The sequence below is a fragment of the Typopeltis vanoorti genome, chromosome 13, assembly GCF_054136105.1.
Source record: "Typopeltis vanoorti isolate ZY-2024b chromosome 13, IOZ_Tvanoo_1.0, whole genome shotgun sequence".
Classification (NCBI taxonomy): domain Eukaryota; kingdom Metazoa; phylum Arthropoda; class Arachnida; order Uropygi; family Thelyphonidae; genus Typopeltis; species Typopeltis vanoorti.
In genome coordinates, this window is record NC_143561.1 from 108,758,747 (window position 1) to 108,779,513 (window position 20,767).

A 20,767-nucleotide genomic window follows, 5' to 3' on the forward strand; every position below is an offset into this window, starting at 1 on the left:
AGTTCTGTAAGTGTAGTATATAGTCTTACACTTCTGTATTCTAATACGCAAAACTTTGGCTTTATATATTAAATTAAATATATAAAAATAACTATACAAAAAAAAAAATCACTTTCTCTGAACCACAATGTTTAATTTAAGGGTAAATTTTGGAAACATATTTTCTCTAATCAGATAATTCAGAATGATAATTTTTCCTAAATCTTTGTAATTACTTTAAATACTGTGAACACTTTATAGTGTAATTATTGCTTCCTGTTTTCTGTATATTTATTATACTAGGATTCATTTATCAGACAAGGCTGGATGCTGAAAATCAAGTTCCACGAGTATTTTTTTTAACTGATGAGAATCGATATGAGCAGAATGTCACTGTCAGTTTAATGAGAGATAGTTTATATTGCAAGAGTGTTTATGCCTATATACAAGTAAGAAGTCTTTTAAAAATTACTTTTTTTAAAACATCTATATCTTTAAAGAGATAGTTGCAATGAATTGATAGTCATAGTCTATTATATATTATTGATTATTATACCTGCTTGGAAAAATAAAAAGTACCTGACAATATTTTTGTATTTAAAATCATTCATAAATTTATAACTCATTTATGATCTTTACAGCAGAGTCCACCTATTCTCCATAAAATAATAATAATAAATAAATAAAGGAATAATTCTCTCTCCTTCATCATTTCTTATACAACTTTCAAGGATGGCCTTTGGTTTTCCCTTTCTTTCCTTCCTTCTTTCTCTATCCTTTCATATTATCCCTTCTGTATGAAGGAATAACATGAAAGAATGGATAAGGAAGGAAATCATGTAATTTATATTTCCTTAACATTTCTGCATTGGTCTAATGTTGCATTCCAGAGTCAGATATTACATTAGCTTCTTATTTCTGGACTCTCTCCACTTTTGTAATCACAACAAAAAATAGTTGATAAAACTTGCAAACAATTCAGATGTGATGTGGTAAAATTTTGCGCAGTGGTATGGTCACATCCTCATCTTTACTTATCGCTGTCCTTATCATAGCAACTATGTACTGATGTGTAGTCGTCACAATGTTTCAAGTGTGTACTCTTTTAACTCCATATCTCTGACTATCACAACAGATTCGAATCTCACCAACCTCCTGAAGCACAGTTCTGTAAGTGCAGTATATAGTCTTACACTTCTGTATTCTAATACAGAAGTGTAAGACTATATACTATACTTGACTTTATTAGCATTGCAATCATAGATCCCTACTCATATCTGTCTCAGCTAAAAGACTTTTCAAATCTACTTAAAGGTTTGCCATCAGCACCGCTCCTTAATGTTCTTTCCAACTTTGCATATTTTCATGTAAATCTACATAAACAGTTAATAAATAAGTGTCAAACAGTAGTGACTGCCCAAAAACAGAATTTTGTAGCATGCCTACTAATTGCATTCCTTTCATGGAATGCTTTCTCCCCAAAAACCCATCTCTAGCATCTTAAAGATAAGCAATCTCCTATCTTTCTCACCAATCTTCTATCCATCTCCTTTTCAATCTGGTAGCATAGTTAGCTATCACATAATCCTTTCTGAAAGTCCAAAAATATTGCCATATACAAGGCACTCTCATCCAGCTCATTGATTACTTTTTCATAAAATTCAAGCCAGTTATTAAAGACTTATCCTTTACTTACTTAGGCCAACCACACTAAATAATCGTATCAACCTAATCCATTCTGCTATTCCTTACAAAACTCTGTAAGGAATAGCAGAATGTTTTTTATGCACCCTTAACTACAGACTTGTCTATAATTGGAAATATCTGCTGTAGCAGCACCCTTGAAAAACAGTATTTTGCCTCCCTTCCTATTTCAAGATTATCATTAAACAAATGTGCATGGTCAACCTCTTTGCTTGTTCTCTAAAAATACATGGTGATATGCCAGCATCCTTATGACCTTATAACATCTGGCTTACCCAACAACCTTGTATGCGTCTGATTCATTTATTTCTAGCCCTATTATTCCCCCTTTATCCTTTGGGCATTGCACAGCATTTGCTTCACCAGTATGATAAAATAATTATTTAAGAATTCATTTAATGGGTCAACACCTCGGCAACAGTCACTTTGACACTATCCATTCATGTCACACTTCCATAACAGTCTTCTACTTACATGCCATATGCTGAAAGAACTCTTTTGGATTTCCTTTGACCTTAACTGATGATCTCTTCTCATATTGCACTACTTGTACCTTGAGATACTTGTTTTTTTAGTCTACATCTTATACTTGGGGTTATTGCTGTCTAGTGTCTATAAAACTTCTTTATCCTGATTTATCCTCATCTTGTAGTTTATTTATCTGCTTGACTCTTGGTATAAATGCCACAGCTATACATTTTCTATATCAGATGTCTTTTTTAGATAGGAGATAGATGGAAGATAGGAGAGTCTTTCTTTACTCTCCTATCTTCCAGACAAATGTTACTGTGATCCAACACCATGCCTCCATGATTATGATATGATGCAACCTATGGACAGTGGAAAGGGGGATCCTGATGGTCTTGGATGGCTTAGCCAGGATCATTTTATATATTTTATAAGCAAAAAATTACCAACCTGTCACTTTGATTAGCTGTCTTAGTAAGATATTGGAGAAATAACAGTGATCTTTTTACCAACACATACAATGGTACTTTCATAGAAATTGATCAACATTGAACCATTTAATCTATATAGAATCAACTATAAGAGATGAGAATATCTTATTTCAGCTTTATTTGCCATGGTAAGCTTCTGACACCTTGGAGATATAGAATGTTAAAAGACTTCTATAATTTGGTCTCAGAGAGTATTTTCCTGTTTTTATTAAAAACTTTCTCTAGTCAAATCTTCCAAGTTCAAGTGGGAAGTAGTATGCTGCCAAGAACAGAGTACTCCATAAGGATCTGTCTTAATTGCAACACTCTTTCTTGTTAAATTCAACTTAGTCATCAAGCAACTTCCTCCCACAGTAGGCAGTATTCTATATGTTGATGGCTTCACAATTTACTGTCATTGAGTTCAGGTTTTCCTCAGGGGAAAAAAATTGTCTGTATACACATCTGCTGCAGTGCATTTTATCCAGATTCAAAAGGATGGGACAAATTATTATCCTTGACGCAACACAAGTTATTAGAATTAAGTTTTGATAGAAAAGTTATATTCCTTTCACACATTCATCAACTAAGGGGAAAATGCAAGTGCAAGAGAGCATGGAATATCCTTCACACTCTGTCCTATACAGAATGGGATGCTGATTGATGTTCCTTACTTTGCCTTTATTATGCACTTTTTTTGCTCAAAGCTTGATTATTGGTCCCAAGTTTATGCTTTGCAAGGGACAGTACCCTATGAGGGTTGAATTCTATCAGTCATCAAAGTATATGAATAATGTCTTGCACATTGTCCATTCAAGTGTTTATGCTCAAGCAAATAAACCTGCTCTGTTGCTTCACTGGAAAAACATTTGCCTCTTAACTATAAAACCCTAAAAATAAGGTGCTTGCCTAAGTTGTCATTTGGACTAGTATTTTGTCCCTACATTCAGTTCATTAAGTTCAGTGTTATGTACACCAGACTGCAGTTAACCTGTTTGGTGTGTGTGTGTATGTGAAAGAGATTATGACAACATCACCTGTGCAGAATATGATAGTATTTTTCCATGGTAGATTTCCATCATGCAGTCTCTTGCTCCTCTAGCTGAGAAAGTCACATATGCCATCATTAGTCTACCTCTTGCTTAATGCTCACAGTGCAGAGCACTAATTTCTTACCTGTCTATACTAATGGTTTTCAAGATCTGAGACCTCTGTTAGTTAATCTGCTGGTTTTCTGCCCAACTCCTTGAGTTCTTTACAGGCCATCTCCTTTCCTGTGTATGATCCATATCCAGTGCCTAATGATAAATTTAGTTTAATCCTTTATCCGAGTGTAAGCAAACTTTGTTTGCTTACACTTGAAAATATCTTCAGGACTGAGGTAAGGTGGTACATCCCCTGGCAACTCAAAACAAAGGTGAACCAAGCTCTCATCAAAGTATATTCACAAGGTATATATTCAAAAAGTATATACACTCAGTCCTGAAGATATTTTCAGCTGCAAACTTTGTTTGCTTACATTTGGATAATGATTAAACTAAATTTATTATAGTCTAACCAAGTGCAAAATAAACTTCCAAGTGCCTAATGATGTTCTACAATTCTTGTATCAAATGTGAACTCAATTTGAATATTCAATTGTGCTAAAGATTTCAGGTGCTAGGTTGGATCAAATTTTCTCAATATACTATTTTCACTATATTATTTCAGGAAATTACAACGTACTAGGTTATACATTAAAATAAATTTTAATATATTTCTATATTTCGGCAACGTCACGCTGCCATTTTCAAGAACTTAGGTACAAGATATGTGCACGCAGGCACACCACAAACAATAAATGAGTAAGAAGAATGAAGCTATTATTTCTCCTAAAGTCCTGATGGTGCCCTCTAGTGGGCGATGTTGGTATTCTTGGGCGATTGGGCTGGAGGTCTTCTGATGAAGGTTTCCCAAATTTGAGGAAGTCTCATGCAGCCAAATTTGTTGAGGTTTGGTTCATTTCTTAGGGCTGAAGCTGATTCTATGAAAAGCCTTTCATATCTGTATTTACTACGGTGTATTATCCTGGCTTTTTTCACCGTATTCTATGGCAAGTATCCAGAGCATGGTCAGCAAGACTAGAGTGGCTGTATGGGTGACACCGGATGTAGTCCTTGTGTTCTGAAATTCTGATATTTGCTGTCCTACCTATTTGGTCGAAGTAGGACAGCTTACAGCTGCAAGGGACCTGGTACACCCCAGGTAGGTCTAGGGGGGGAGGTTGGTCTTTTGTTGAGCAGATAAGGGATGCCAATTTCTTATATGGTTTGTAACAAGAAGTTAAGTTATGTTTTTTTAGGATTTTTGTGATTTTTTCTGAGGTGCCTCAGATGTAAGGTATGGTGATGGATTTAGAGTAATCCTTGTTGTGAGGGGGAGGGTTGTGGTTTACTGGTTTTAATATTTTTTGGATTTTTTTTTTGGGGGGGGGTAGCCATTGGCTGAGAACGTGTTGAGGATGTGGTTTCGTTCTGTGGTTAGGGCATTGTCATTCGAGCAGATAAGTTTAGCCCTGTTGTGTAGTGTCTTAATGACTCCATATTGTTGTGAGGGGGGGGGTGGGATTGTTGGTGAATGTATCTGCCTGTATGGGTGAGTTTTCTATATACTGAGAAAACCAAAGTTCCATCAGGTTGGTGGGTGACCAGTGTGTCTAAGAACGGAATGCAGTTGTTTTTTTCCCTCTTCCAGGGTGAATTTGATTCTAGGGTGTTGGTTGTTTAAATGTGTTAAGAAGGAGAGGAGTGCATCGGAGCCATGTAGCCAAATAGCGAATACATCATCTACATAGCGAAGCCAAATGGTTGGTTTTTGTGGGGCAGAGTTCAAGGCTTGCTCTTCAAAAGTCTCCATATAAAAGTTGGCCAAGGGTGGGGAGAGTGAAGAACCCATGGCTGTCCCCCTCTATTTGTTTGTAGAATTTTCCTTGCCAAACAAAGTAGCCTGAGTTCATTGTGAACTGCAATAGGGCTGTGATATTGGGAGGAAATTTAGCTTGGATTAGCTCTAAGGATTCTTTGAGAGGGACATTCGTAAATAAGGAGGAGACATCAAAACTGACCATTATGTCAGTGTGTTTGAGTGTAAGGTTTTCTATGCTGACTTTGAAGTGGGCTGAGTTTTTTATGTATGAAGGTGTGTTGCCAGTATAGTGTGAGAGAGCTTTGGCCAAATGTTTAGCTAGTTTGTATGTGGGGGAATCAATGCCATCCACTATGGGACATAATGGCACATTTTCCTTGTGAATTTTTGGGAGTCCATAAATACGGGGGGGGGGGGTATGGAGTTATATGGTTTTAGTTTGTTGGTGATTTCCACAGGCCAAGAAGTGACTTTCTTAAGGAGCCTGTGGAGTTTTCTAATTTGTGAGTTGGTGGGATTGTATTCGATAGGGAGGTAAGTGGCACGATCTAACAATAGAAATTTCAGCTTACCTGCGTAATCTTTTGGTTCAGCAATACTGTGGCATTCCCTTTGTCAGTTTTGGTGATTATTATTTTCTTGTTTTTCTTTAATTCTAATAGAGATTTAATTTCTTTACTGGGCATGTTGGTTTTAGGTGGTTTAGCTTTGGTCAGAACATAAACTACATCCAGCCTAATATCGTTGGCGACGTGGCTTGGGAGGTGTCGGATCCCACGTTCAATCCGTATCATGATATCCTCAACAGGTATTCTTTTGGGCACAATGGCGAAGTTGTGGCCACGTGCGAGGGCGTCGAGTGCTTCGGGTTTCACACTTAGTGACGACAGATTCACTACCGTATGGGTAGGAAGTTGCGGTTTAGAGATCGCGACCTTTTTTAAATTTTCGAATTTTTTGATGTGTCGATCTCGGACTAATCTAAACTCTTTCTCCGCTGCAGTGCACAAGATGTCGTGTAAAATCGACCAAATTTCGTGGCTTAGGGTGCTTGAAAGGTCGACTTTGAGTGCCTGTATAGCTGAGTTAGCTTCACTCAGGAAACGACGAGTTTCCTGAGCTGACCTTCATACCATATCTATTACAACAGCTATTCAATTTAGTAAGCGAATCTTGCAGACTTGTAGCGGATTTATTTAAAAGTATAATATCATCCGCATAAAGCAAAGAGCTGACATTAACATCTCCAATTTTTATCTTGTTTAATACCACTTTCCTTCATAATGTGATCCATATTGATAATGAATAACAGAGTAGATAATGTACATCCTTGTCTCACATCAGATTTAACATTAAACCATCTTCCTGTACTTCTTTCAATTCTAACTGCTGAATTAAAACTCAAATAAAGACTAAGTATTGCTTGATATAATGCCCCATTGACACCATATAACTGTAGTGTATTGAATAGCTTCTTTCTTGGCACCTTGTCATATGCCTTTTCCAAATCGACAAAACTTAAATACAAATCTCTGTTATATTCCCATGCTTTCTTGACTATTTGTTGTAAAGTGAATATCTGATCCTGACAACCTCTATTTGTCCTGAATTCAGCTTGTTCTTCACCAAGCTTTTCTTCCACAGTTCTTCTCAACCATTTCTCAATTATATTTGCATAGATCTTGCCAGGAACACTCAATAGGGAAATACCTCTATAATTCCCACATTCAGTTTTATTTCTCTTTTTATATATGGGTTCTATGAGAGCTCTACTCCAATCATCAGGAATTCGTCCCTCTGTCCAGGCTTTCTGAACTATGCAGTGCAGTCACTGTAAGACTTATACCACCATACTTCAGCATTACTGGTCGAATATCATCTACTCCTGCTGCCTTTCCACATTTCAAGCCTTTGATAGCTTTTTCTACTTCAAGTATGGATATGCATTCCTCACCTGCCTGGTCAGTATTTTTTACTACTGTGCTGTCATCACTGCTTGTTTCATTTAGCAGTTTTTCAAAGTAATTACTCAATACTTCAAGGATATCTTTTTCTCCCGTTTTCATGTCACTTTAATCATCTCTAACTCCTTTTACAGCACTCTTTCCTCCATTCCTAAGCTTCTTCAACAACCTGCAGAATATTTTGCCACCTTCTTGATATTTATTTTCTATATTCTTGCCAAAGTCCTCCCATGACTTTTGTTTAGTTAGTTTTACACAGTGTTTGGCATTCTTCCATTTGTCTTTGTATTCTCTAAGAGCACAAGCTGACTTATTTGCCAGGAACTTTTGATATGCTTTCATCTTTTCCTTCACTGCCTCTTTAACTTCCTGTGTCCACCAGGGAGTTCTGATTTTTTTATCCTTGCAGACAACCTCACCACATGCCTCTCTGGCAGGCTAAATCAATGTTTTCTTCAGAGTTTGCCACTGAATCTCCAAGGTTTGATTTCTGTTCTCAAACTCTTTCATTTTTTCTTCAATAATCTTTGTGTGTTTTAATCTACAGTTCACATCTGAGAGCTGCTCAACTTTTATTTGCTTTAAAACTTTCTTACATGTTATTCTTTTCAATATGAAATTCAATTTTATCCTGCTCAAGACTAAATAGTGATCGCTTCCAATTTCAAATCCTCTGTATACTCTGGTGTCCAGCCCCAGGGAGAAAACATCACTATCAACAATAACATAGTCAATGAGACTCTTCTTATTCTTTGTCTGTTCTCTCAATGTGAATTTGTGCACATTTTTATGTTGGAACATGGTTAGTAATAACCAGTCCATGTCCTGAGCAGAAATCCAACGGATATTTGCCATTATTATTAGCTTTGCTCTTTTCTCCAAATTTTCCCAAAATATTTTTGTATGTCTGACAATCATTTCCTGCTATGCTATTTAGATCCCCAACAAGGACCAACTTTTCCTTTTTCATTGTGTCAGTTGCTTTTTCTAAAGCCTCAAAAAATTTCTCCACTTCTACTTTAGTAGAACCTTCTGTGAGACCATAGGCACAAATAAGTCTCATTGTCCAGTTCCCCATTCTCATATTTGCCCACATTACTCTACTTGAGACTAACTGCCATTCAAGAAGATTAGCCTCGTATTTTGTGTTGAATGCTATGACTACTCCTTCTCCTTGATTGTCATTGCCTGAATTATTGCTCAGAAAGATCTCACCAGTTTTTGTCTTTTTTGTTTCAGTCACCCCTATTATGTCGATCTGGTACTTATCTAATTCCTCAGCTAGCTCCATTTCTTTGCCATTCAGGCTTATTATGTTGATAGTACCGATCTTTAACTCTGGTGATGTTGAGTTGGGGTTTGTTTTCAGTTTTGTTCCAGTAGCTGACTTTTCACTGTTCGCCCTGGTGTCCCGGCGAAAACAACGTGGGCCTTGTTTAACCGGGCGACGCCCCAGCTGGCATGAAATTTTGTCATGTCGTACCATCATTTATTATTTTGGTTTAATTATTAAGAATACAATTTGGTCGGCTAAATCCCAAATTGCCAGCCCATCGTCGTTCGTTCTGTATCCAAGTAGATACCCAACAGGGTGCACCACGAGAAGGTGAGGATTGGAGATTAGGTCAGAAGCCCTGGTCAGTTCTCCACATTCCTTTAAAGGCTATGTGGAGGTCTCCTCTCAGTTATACAGCTTTGACCCTTAAGCACTGTATAATTTTATTGATAATAAACAATATTATTTCATGTTTAATTTTTTTTAAAAATTTTTACCATAATTTTGATATTTTATCCAAACACGTATACACTGTACTTACAGTGTGTATGTATATTTTGAAAGTTGCAGCACCCCACGATTTCAAGCTATGAGCTGCCACTGCTGATCATTGTGTCTTTCAGCAACACAATGCGCCATGTCATAAGGTTGCTGCTGTAATAACTGCATGGTTTGTGGACATGAACATCCCCACACATGACCGGCTTCCATAGATCCCTGATCTCAACCCTATTTAAATATCTGTGGGCTGAACTGGAGCATCGGGTGAGGTCAATTGATGTGCACTCAAAAATAGTCTGAACCTCATTACATGCTTACACGAATGATGGTTCCAAGAAGAATGGTTCCAAAATTCTCATTGATTGTTGAAAGTATTCCTCATAGGATTGCTGCAGTCATCACAGCAAAAGGAGGTTTATATGTTGTTAAGGTGGGTGCCATGGCTGTGTGTTCCTCACACGATGGGGTCCGTTGACTTCTTTCCAAGCAGTGTACATTTTTAGTGCATTTAAATAGCTAACACCCTAAAATCCACAATTGAACAGGAAGCTAATGACTGTTGGCCCTCGTAGGCACACTAGTCACGTGCCTTCCTAATGGTTCATTATCTTTTTCTGTTTATAGAAAACTCATGTACTGGGAGATATGCCGGCCTGGTTGGCTGAGTGGATAGTGTACCCACTCTCCAGCCAAAAGGCTGCGGGTTCGAATCCTGCCTTGGGCATGGATGTTTGTGATTATCTGTGGAAATACCAGTGGTAGTCGGCGGTAGATGGCATTGGTGTAGTTGCGGTCAGTTGGTGATTGAATGGTGGAGACAGAGTTGTAGAGCCCTCCCTTGATGAGTCCTTTGACTCCCTGGAGGTGTCAAATAATAATAATAATTACACAGATAATCACACCTCATCCAGCTTAACAGCTATGACGTCCTTAAAACACTAACTCACAGTGTCATCAGTTCCAATGATAATGCTCTTATCACTGAACTTGCTTACTTGCATCACACTTTTTTTAACCAATGGCTATAATCCCCAAAGAAGAGGCAAAATACTAAGTACTCCCCAGAAAACCCCTTCATCTTCTAATACTCAAGATTATTGTCATCCCATATATTCAGGGCACATCCAAAAAGATATCTAGAGAATTTAATAAATATCAGCTCCTCACCACATTTAAATCAAATTGGCAATTCTCATTCATTCTCTCTTATCACATCCAGGAAGGAGCGTATGAGCCCTGTACTTTTGACCTGGCTTACTAAGGACAGACAGGAAGAACTGTTGATATATGCCTCTGAGAACATAAAAACGTGCATTCAGCACATCGTTATGGCAAGTCAGGAATAGCAAACCATGCCTTCGATACCACTTTACACAGGATTAAATGTGAGAAAACAAAAGTGCTACACAGAAGTCATTAAAAGTCCATGAAATTGTGTTTGGAATCAGCAGCAACTTTAAAACATTCCCTAAACTCAACAAGTATGGTTGTATCAATTTACCAAAAATCTGGGAGACTGGGAGATTTTAAGAGCAAACAAAAGCTCTTTCTCTCTCTTTATTGAACAAAGATAGCTCTAATTAGGACTTTAGTTCCTTGTGTTGTTCATACATTCTTTCAAACTTGGAACACTGTTAACTAAATTATTGATGTTTGTGTGCTGTTTGTGTTCATGCACTGTGACATGTTTTTTGTACTCTGAAGATGCTAGATATAATTCCAGTGAAATATCAGCAAATAAGTTAAATAAATATTAATTATTTCTTATTATTCTTGTGTTGTGAATTAATACCATTAAATAAATTAACATAAACCTCCAGCACATAAGCCTTTCTACTCTTTTAGTTAGTTTCATAAAATATATAATACAAATTGACATCTTTCTCAAGTCTCCTTTCAGATCTCCAGAATTAACCCACCATTGTATGTCCAGATGTGAGATCAACTTCGTTATAAGTTATCTAAAGTTGTGGAAAATCAATTCCGTCCAGGGAAAAGTATTACTCACAGTTTTGTTTATGCTAATGTCAGCCTACATTCAATCATTTAAAAATTATACAAAAAAAGTGGGGTTTTTTGGTGATTTGATATATGAAAATGCAGCAGTCATTCTAATGACTGCTGCATTTTCATACATGCTCACTATATCATGAATTTACTAATAGATATGAAATTATACTCAGGAATGTTCTTTTCAAGTACATTAAGCAACCTTTCATAAGCACTTATTAAATTATTTTTTTCCTCTCTGTCTTTTATTCTCCTCTCTCTCTCTCTCTGGTGTGTGGGTTCTGTTGAAATTGTTATTTGTATTCTTTACTTAATAATTTACTTAGTTTACAAATAAGATAAACTTGAGTAAGTTTACTTTATTTGTAAACTTATTCAAACACTCTCTAACTTTTGTTTTAAATCAAACTATTTTTAGTGGCTAAATTTAGCAGAATGATGAGAAATGATGCAAAGCAATAACTCCACTCTGGCAAGACAGAAATTGATATAATTTGGTCTGAACTTTGTTTAAAATTTTGAATTTTGGTTTGAAGATTAAATTTGCCAAAACAATTTCAGTTTCATAAGTATAATGACTTTGATGCATTAGTTTGATAAATATGGTGAAATTTACATGGAGAGAAAATGCAAAGAATAAAGAAAAGTCTCATTGATAGCCTTGATAGCCATATTTTCATTCTCGCTCAGGATATCAGAATATTCAGGAGATTTCAAATAAGAAGTGATCACCATTTAGTCTAGAGCAGAATAAAATTAAACATATACTGAAAAGAAAAATATGTGAGAGTTTTGTCAGAGTTGAGCAGCTGTCAGAGGTGAACTGTCAACTTAAGTATACAAATATTATTGGAAGAAAAATGGAGTTTGAAAACAGTAATCAAACATTGGAGACCATTGCAGATTCTAAAAACAACATTGATTGATTTATCCATCTAGAGAGAGAGACTTGTGGCAAAGTTGTTTGTAAGGCTAGAAAAATCAGAACTTCATGGTGGATTCAAGAAGTTGGAGGTACTCATGGAAAAGAAGATACTGTTCTGAAAGTTCCTAGTAAATAAATTATCATATGCTCTGAGAGAATACAGAGAAAATGTAAGAGAGCAAAGCAGTGTGTGTGTGTAAAAGTAGCTATAGAAGATAAATATTAGGAAGGTGGCAAAATATTCTGGAGTCTTTTGAAAACACTTAAAGATGGAGGAAAGAGTACTATGAAAGGAATTAGAGATGATAAAAGTGACATGAAAACTGAAGATAAAGATGTTATAGATATCTAAGGTAATTACTTTGAATGATTGCTAAATGAAACAAGCAGTGACAGGTGGAAAACATTCAAGAGGAATGCTTGAGATAGAAACAGCCATCAAATACCTGAAATGTGGGAAGGCAGCTAGAGTGAATGGTATTCAACCAGGGATGCTCAAGTATGGAGGTATAAAGATTCCACAGGGGGATGCACTACATAATTCAGAAGGCATGGACAGAATTGCAGCTGATTTGAGTAGAGCTCTAATAGTAATCATTCTATAAAAAGGTAAATATAACTGAATAAGAGAATTACAGAGGATTTTCTTGAAGAACCTGCTTGTTCTTCAAGTTGGTCTTTAACAATTTTTCTAAGTCTCTTTTTAAGCAAGCTTTCATAAATTTAACCAACATTTACTAAATGTTCTGGGTTAAATTTATGAAAGCTTGCTTAAAAAGAGACTTAGAAAAATTGTTAAAGACCAACTTGAAGAACAAGCGGGTTTCAGGCGGCCAAACAGGGGTTGTCAGGATCAGGTTTTCTTTAAAACGAATGGTTGAAAATTATAGGAATATTGAAAGTATTTAAGTTTTGTAGCTCTACAAAAGGCACATGACAAAGTGCCGAAAGAAAAGCTGTTCAAAACATTGCATTTATGTCATATAAATGGAACTTTGTACAGAATGATACATAATCTATATTTGAGTTATAAGTCAGCAGTTAGAATTAAAGAAGATACAGAAAGATTATGTTAAATCAGGTGTAAGACATATTATATCCAATGTTATTAATCAACTGTGTTAATCATATTATGAAGAAAAGTGGCATTAAACCTGATATCAAAATTGGAGATGTTAATTTCATTTCTTTACTTGTATGCAAACGATGTTATACTCCCAAATAAATACAGTAGAAATGTGTGTAAGAAAGAAGCCAAATGAAATGGTTGTATTAATTGAATCTGTTGAATCTCACTTATTCCAAGAATTGTTGGAATAAGTGAGACATGGTTGGATGAGGATGACATCTTAATAGGAAGAGAGATGGAAGGGTATGATGTGTTTCGTGAGGATAGAAAGGCAAAAAGGGAGGGGAGTGCTATTGATGATAGAGAAAGAGTTATGTCCATACAAAGTAGAGATGCAAGAGGAGAAATAGTGCCAGTGGTTTTGAGGCAGTATGGTGGGAGATAGAGGAAATAGAATGAAATACTTAGTTGGATGTTATTATAGATCTGGTAATGTGGATAGTAGTGACTATGAAATGTATAATCAACTTAGCCAAGTAATTAAGAAAAGGGTGATCATTATGGGTGATTTTTATTAGGCAATATAGACTGGGATGATGAGATAGCAACTGGAAATAACGAAAATGAGTATTTGAGTGACAACTACATCAGGCAGTATGTAACAGAGGGCACACAAGGATTGAGGGTCTTGGATTTTATCATCCCATCCGAAAAATATAATTATAAATAAGGTGTCAAATCACCCTCCAGTTGGTGAGAGTGACCACCAACTGGAGGGTGGTCAGTCTCATCACCCTCCAGTTGGTGGTGATGAGACTGACCTCCAGTGGCCACCAGTATGAGAACCTGCATAAGAAAAGGGTATATGTGGAACTACAAGGCTGTTGATTATAAGGAGCTGAGGAGACAGCTTGCAGGTGTAGCATGGAATGAGGAGTTAGCTGGAAAAGTGATCGATGCAGCTTCGGGGATTTTCAAGAACTATCTAGTAGAAGCAATGTCTAACTGGATTCCAAGGGTGAGAAGGTTAAATAAGGTAGGTGTGAAATGGATGAATGAAGAGATTACGCATGTGATATAGATAAAAATGGCATTATGGAGGCAGCATAAGAGAAGTGGAAATAACCAATTCCATGAGGATTGCAAAGACCAGGAAAGGCAGGTGACTTGGTTGGTGAGGGTAGCAAAATTGAAGCGTGAACAGCAGTTAGCTAATGAAGCCGAAAAGAATCCTAAGGAGTTCTTTCAATATGTAGCCAGCAAAAGAAAGAATGAAAGAACGAGAATGAGGATGCGAGTTCAGTGCTGAAAATGGAAGGTTTTAAAATTTGGGAAACAAAGATGGGATGTAGAATTTATGCTTGGTGGGGATATATAATATTGAATGTAAATAAAGACAGGAATGGATCATTACTAACAGAAGAGTTGGAAATCAAAAACAGATGGAAAGAATACTATGAGGAACTGTACAGCAGAGTGGATAAAATGTGGAGTCCACCCACCAAGAAAATTTTGATTTGGAACCTCCTCCACATAGCACGAAGTTGAAAGAGTAGTTAAGCAGCTCAACAGCAATAAGGCCCCAGGTGCAGATGAAATCCCAGCAGAGTTAATTAAGACCACAGGGGATGGAGGGATAAGAGTGCTTCATAGATTGATTACAAGGATATGGGAGACAGGATCATGGCCTAGAAACTGGAAGAAGACAAGAATTATAGAACTATTAGTTTGATATCTCATGCAAGCAAAATTTTATTAAAGATCATGCAAAATAGGATTGAGGCCAAAGTTAGGCAGAGATGCCTGAGGAACAAGCAGGTTTTAGGAAAAGTAATGGTACCAGAGATCAGATCCTTTGTCTTAGATAGATCATAGAAAAATATAAAGAATTCAGACTCCCTCTGGTAATGTGTTTCTTAGACTACTCTAAAGCTTTTGACTGTGTTGAGCATGTTTTGAACTGTGGGAAGTAATGAAAAGAATGGGTTTTCCTCAACACTATCAGGTTGATAGCCAACTTGTATAAGGAGCGAGAAGTCACAGTAAGAACAGGTGTTGGATTGACTGACTGGCTTCAAGTTGGAAAAGGAGTTAGACAAGGATGTTTACTTTCTCCTCACTTGTTTAGCATATATGCAGAGGACATCATGCGTGAAGCATTGGATGAGCTCAGGACAGGAATTACGATAGGAGGTAGATTGATCAGTAATCTGAGGTACGCTGATGATACAGTACTCCTTTGTAATGACATGGAAGAACTAGGACTAATTCTTGACAAAGTTAACAAGATCAGTAATAACAGAGGACTTCAACTCAATTCTAATAAGACAGATCATGGTTCTCAAAGGAAAAACAAATAGAGAAGCTCTTGAGAAACAAGTGTATCTTAATGGAGAAAGAATTGAGGAAGTCAGCAAGTTTGAGTACCTGGGATCCATTATTAATGTGAAGAATTGCTGTTCAGAAGATGTCAGAAAAAGGTTAGGAATGGCTAAAACAACAGTCAGAGACCTGTCTAAAATCTGGAAGGATGGATCTATCTCCATGGGAACAAAGTTGAGGATTTTAGATGTAGTTGTTTTTCCAACAGCAACTTATGGATGCGAGACTTGGAACCTAAAGAAGTCAGATAAGAAACGGATATCTGCTTTTGAGATGTGGTGTTATAGAAGGCTGTTGAGGATATCAAAGGCGTACAAATGAATGGGTGTTAGAAAATATTAGTAGAACTTTAAGGCTCCTTAAGGATATTGACAGAAGAAAGTTAAAATATTTTGGACACATAGAAAGGATGGAAGGAGGACTTCTCAGAACAGTAATAGAAGGTAATGTTCCTGGAAAAAGAAGCAGGGGTAGACCATCAATGAGATGGATGGATGGAGTGTGTGGAGTGACTGATCTACAGAGAGTTGAGGCTGCCAGAAAAGCAAACAACAGGACTACATGGTGAGGCCTGGTGTGGCACATCACCGAGCATTGGAGTGACCAGACGGCATCTATAGATGCACAGTGAACATAGAGAGAGAGGGGATATATTGTTGGAGGTGGAGGAAAGGGATCTTGTGGTGATAGTGGATAAGGATCTGAAATTTAGGGGACATATTACCAAAATTATGAGGACAACACAAAGAATTTTGGGAATGATGTGAAGGACACTGACTTGTAGATGTAAGGAGATTCTTGTTCCATTGTATAAAGCTTTGATTAGGTCACGCATGGACCACTGTGCATAAATTTGGCCTGGTTTTTAAAAGGACGAAGAGACATTGGAAAGGGTCCAGAGGCAACTGACTAAGGTAGTTTCTGATCTCTGGAATGTAATATGAGGAAAGGTTGAGACGATGTAATTTACAGATTTTAGTGGATAGGAGGGAGAGGGGTTATATGATTGAGACCTGCGAGTTAGTACATGGTTGCTATAGGATCAATGTTGGAGAGGTTTTACAGGAAACGGTGGGAGATCATGGGAGAACCAGAGCTCATTCCTGGAAGCTGTATAAGGAGGATATGAGCATGGGAGTGGTAGAAGTAGGTTTTTTCATGCAGAGTTCTGAATGATTGGAATGCCTTTCTTTCCTGAGATAATGATGTCTGCAGAGAATTTGTATGTGTTTAAAGCACAGTATGATGAGCTGTGTGTATGATAAATGGACCTCCTAGATGAGTCTTTGATTCCATGAAGTCTTGGGATAATAATAATAATAATTTCTAAGCTTCTTCAATGCCTCCAGAACATTTTGCCACCTTCCTGATATTTATTTTCTATGCTCTTACCAAAGTCTTCCCATGACTTTTGTTTAAGTACTTTTACACACAGCTTCATGCATTTTTTCTATATTCTTCTAGGGCATGTGCCAACTGATTTGCCAGGAACTTTTGTATGCTTTCTTCTTTTCCAGGACTGCATCTTTAACTTCTTGTGTCCAGCATGTGTTCTTATTTTTTTATCCTTGCAGACAACTTCACCGTATACCTCCCTAGCTGAATCAGTCAATGTTTTGTTCAGAGTTTGTCACTGAGATTCCAAGATTTGGTTCTTGTTTTCAATTTGTTTCATTTTTTCTTCAGTGATGTTTGCATAGTTGAGTCTTAGTTTACTTCTAAAAGCTACTCAGCTTTGATTCTTTTTTTAAAACTTTCTTACACACTGTTCTTTCCAAAATTCAATAATGCTATAATAAATTTGGTATGAAAAAATAAGCAATAAGAAGACAGACTGGAAAATAGGCCAAAACATAGAAAACTTCAACTACATTAATGTTTCAGCTATTTAGCCCCAATTTTTGATGAAGATGGAAAACTAAATGTGGAAATTAGAAACTGAGTTAATAAAATTGGTAATAGTTAGGTGAGCAGGAATCAGCTGAATAAATTTTATAGGGAATAAGAGAGATATTATATTTGAACACTAAACTAGCAATATACAAGACACTGTTCAAGTCGGTTTTAACTCATGAATCTGAGAGCTGGGTTAGAAGTGAAATAGTTGATCAGTTACTGGAAACTATTGATATGAGAAAATTAAGAAGGAACCTGACATCATTAGCATTCAGAATGTGTGAGCAGAGCTAACCTGAGGTGGTATCTTATAAACAGAATGGAAAAGGAAAGCAGATGTTTGATGCGAAGATGGCGTGAAAAAGACCCAGAGAAAGACCACGATGTGGGTTGGATTGATACAAATTGATGTGCTTTAATTAATCAGAATATTAAAGATAACGAGGTTGGAATTTTTCATTCTTTCTTTCTTAATCCTCCTCTTCTACCTTTTATGGTGTCGAGGTTTCTTATTCTTGCAACCGTAACCATCTCGAGGATAAAGTGGTTGGCCCCTTGCCTCCTGTGTGTCCTATGTCTGTAGATGTGTGTGTGTTCACAAGACCAGTTTGCCTATTCTGGGGGACAAAAACCCCTACCTCCATATGAGACCAGCTAACTCATCTTTCTTCAAAAGAGCCAGATAAAGGTTCCTCACGTCAGTGACGGGAATCGAACCCAGATGTCTTTCCTACTAAAGGGCTTCATTTATAATGACTGAGCTACAGAGGCTCTAGAAGATTGGAGTCCTGGCAGATAAAAAGACTAATTCAAAAGAACATAGTTGATAGGAAGTTATTAATAATGTAAACTTTTTCATATATTGCTGTCATAGTATCCTGTATGCCTCTGTATATATATCAGCATCTTCATGATATGGTATCTTGACTAAAATGCTAAAATATATTTAATTATTTACTTTAATTTATTTATTTACTGATTTCTAATTGTAAATAAATTGTAAATATTTAATAACAAAATTTGACAAAACAATTTGTAAGGAAACAAAATTCTGCTACAAATGATGATTGCATGAAAACTGAAATGACCTACTAGATCATTTGCTATAATAAAGGGCATCATCATACAGGAATAGTGTGAAATTTACCTTTTTTTATGATTCTCAGAGCACTCAGTCTAGTCAGGTGCTCTTGGTTTGGATATCTTTGCTTTTCTGTATCTTTTGTGATGCTTGCAAAATTTCAGGTAGAGAATGAATAAGTTATTTCAGGGTGGAGCAGGTTAAAATTAAAGTTCAAACTCATTTTTGCTTAAATAAGATTTTTTTTTACACTTCAGCACTCCTTTGTCATTTTAATATAGTAACTTTATTCTTTTAGTTATTTTTTAAGCTATATTGATTTTGTTATAAGTCATGACGAGGACGACATCCTGATAGGAATAGAGATGGAAGGGTATAATGTGTTTCGTGAGGATAGAAGGAGTAAAAAGGGAGGGAGAGTGCTATTGATGATAGAGAAAGAATTATGTCCATACAAAGTAGATATGCAAGAGGGAAATAGTGCCCATGGTTTTGAGGCAGTATAGTGTGAGATAGAGTTGAATGGAATGAAATACTTGGTTGGATGTTGTTATAAACCAGGTAATGTGCATGGTAGTGATAATGAAATGTATGATCAAATTAGCCTAGCAAATAAGAAAAGAGTGATCATTATGGGTGGTTTTAATTATTGCAATATAGACTGGAATGATGAGATAGCAACTGGAAGTAAAGAAAATGGGTTTCTTGAGTTTTTGAGGGATAACTACCTCAGACAGTATGTAACAGATGGCACGCAAGGATTGAGGGATTTTGGATTTAGTCATCTCATCAGAGGATGCAATTATAAATGAGGTGTCAAATCACCCACCAATTGGTGAGAGTGACCATGAGGTGATTACTTGCAGCAGTGGTGTGTGTGTGGGGGGGGGGGGGGGATTATGAAGGGCTCAGGAAACAGCTTGCAGGTGTAGTACGGAATGAGGAGTTATCTGGAAGAGAGATCACTGCAACTTGAGAGATTTTCAAAAACTATCTAGTAGATGCAGTGTCTTGCTATGTAAAGAAAAAGGGCATTATGGAGGCAGCATAAGAGAAGTGGAAATAACCAATTCCATGAGGATTACAAAAAACCAGGCAAGGTGGGAGACTTGGTTGGTGAGGGTAGCAAAATTGAAATATGAACAGCAATTAGCTAATGAAGCCAAAAAGAATCCTAAGGAGTTCTTTCGATATGTAGCCAGCAAAAGAAAGAATGATTATGGAAGGATAACATTGATTGGAGAAGATGGTATAAAGACAGCTGTTGCAGAAATGTAGTGGAGATACTTAATATGCAGATCATAAAGGTCTTTCAGTCTTGTGAATGTGACTTCATGGAGAGATTAAGAGCAGTTGATAATGGAGAGTAGTGACTGACTGTAAGTGAAAGAGGTGTATGGGGAGTTGAGCAAACTAGATGTTAATAAAGCTGTGGGACTTGATAATATATCCCCACGTATTCTGAAGGAATGTACCAGGGAGTTGATGCCAGCGTTGACATATTTTTTTAATATGAGTCTTGCACTTGGTCAAGTTCCTAAGGAGTGGAAGGAGAGCAAGATTGTGCCACTTCATAAAGGAGATGATAGAACTCAGGCATTAAACTATAAGCCTATCTGTGTGTCAGGTGTTGTGGTTAAGTTCTTGGAGAAGATTGTGAGAACTAGGATTCAAAGTTGGGTTGACAACAATGGTGTTATCTTTGATGGACAGCATGGATTTGCTAAAGGAAAGTCATGTTTTAGTAATCTACTTATTACAATAAGGTGACAGCTTCCATGGCTGTCACCTTATTGTAATAAGTAGATTACAATAGGCCGTCAGCTTATTGTAATAAGGGGCTGCTTCCTTGGCTTCCTATGTAATTTACGTAGATTTCATAAAAGCTTTTGATAGATTACCGCATGATAAGTTCATAGTCAAACTAGAGTGAATGGGGTTGGATGTTAGATTACTGCATTGGATTGGAGACTTGCTATCTGATAGGTATCAAGTTGTGTATGGGAGAGCAATATCCAGGAAAAGGAAAGTCACTAGTAGTGTGCCTCAGGGGTCTATTTTAGGGCCAGTACTGTTTAACTTGTATATTAATGATATTGGTGAAGATTTTGATGGAGATATTCAGTTGTTTACAGATG

At 36.7% G+C, this 20,767-nt stretch overlaps 1 protein-coding gene across 3 annotated transcripts in view; it reads left to right on the forward strand.

Moving 5' to 3' along the window:
- LOC150100462 (integrin alpha-PS2-like) overlaps window positions 1-20,767 on the forward strand; it is a 511,813-nt gene that overhangs the window by 270,600 nt on the left and 220,446 nt on the right. For all 3 annotated transcript variants that reach the window (XR_016549302.1, XM_090403279.1, XM_090403280.1), the window contains exon 17: window positions 283-428. Coding sequence is in view for 2 of the 3 variants with exons in the window: in XM_090403279.1 (XP_090259405.1) it covers window positions 283-428 (146 nt within the window). In the remaining variant the exon portion in view is untranslated. The remainder of the gene's footprint in view (window positions 1-282; window positions 429-20,767) is intronic.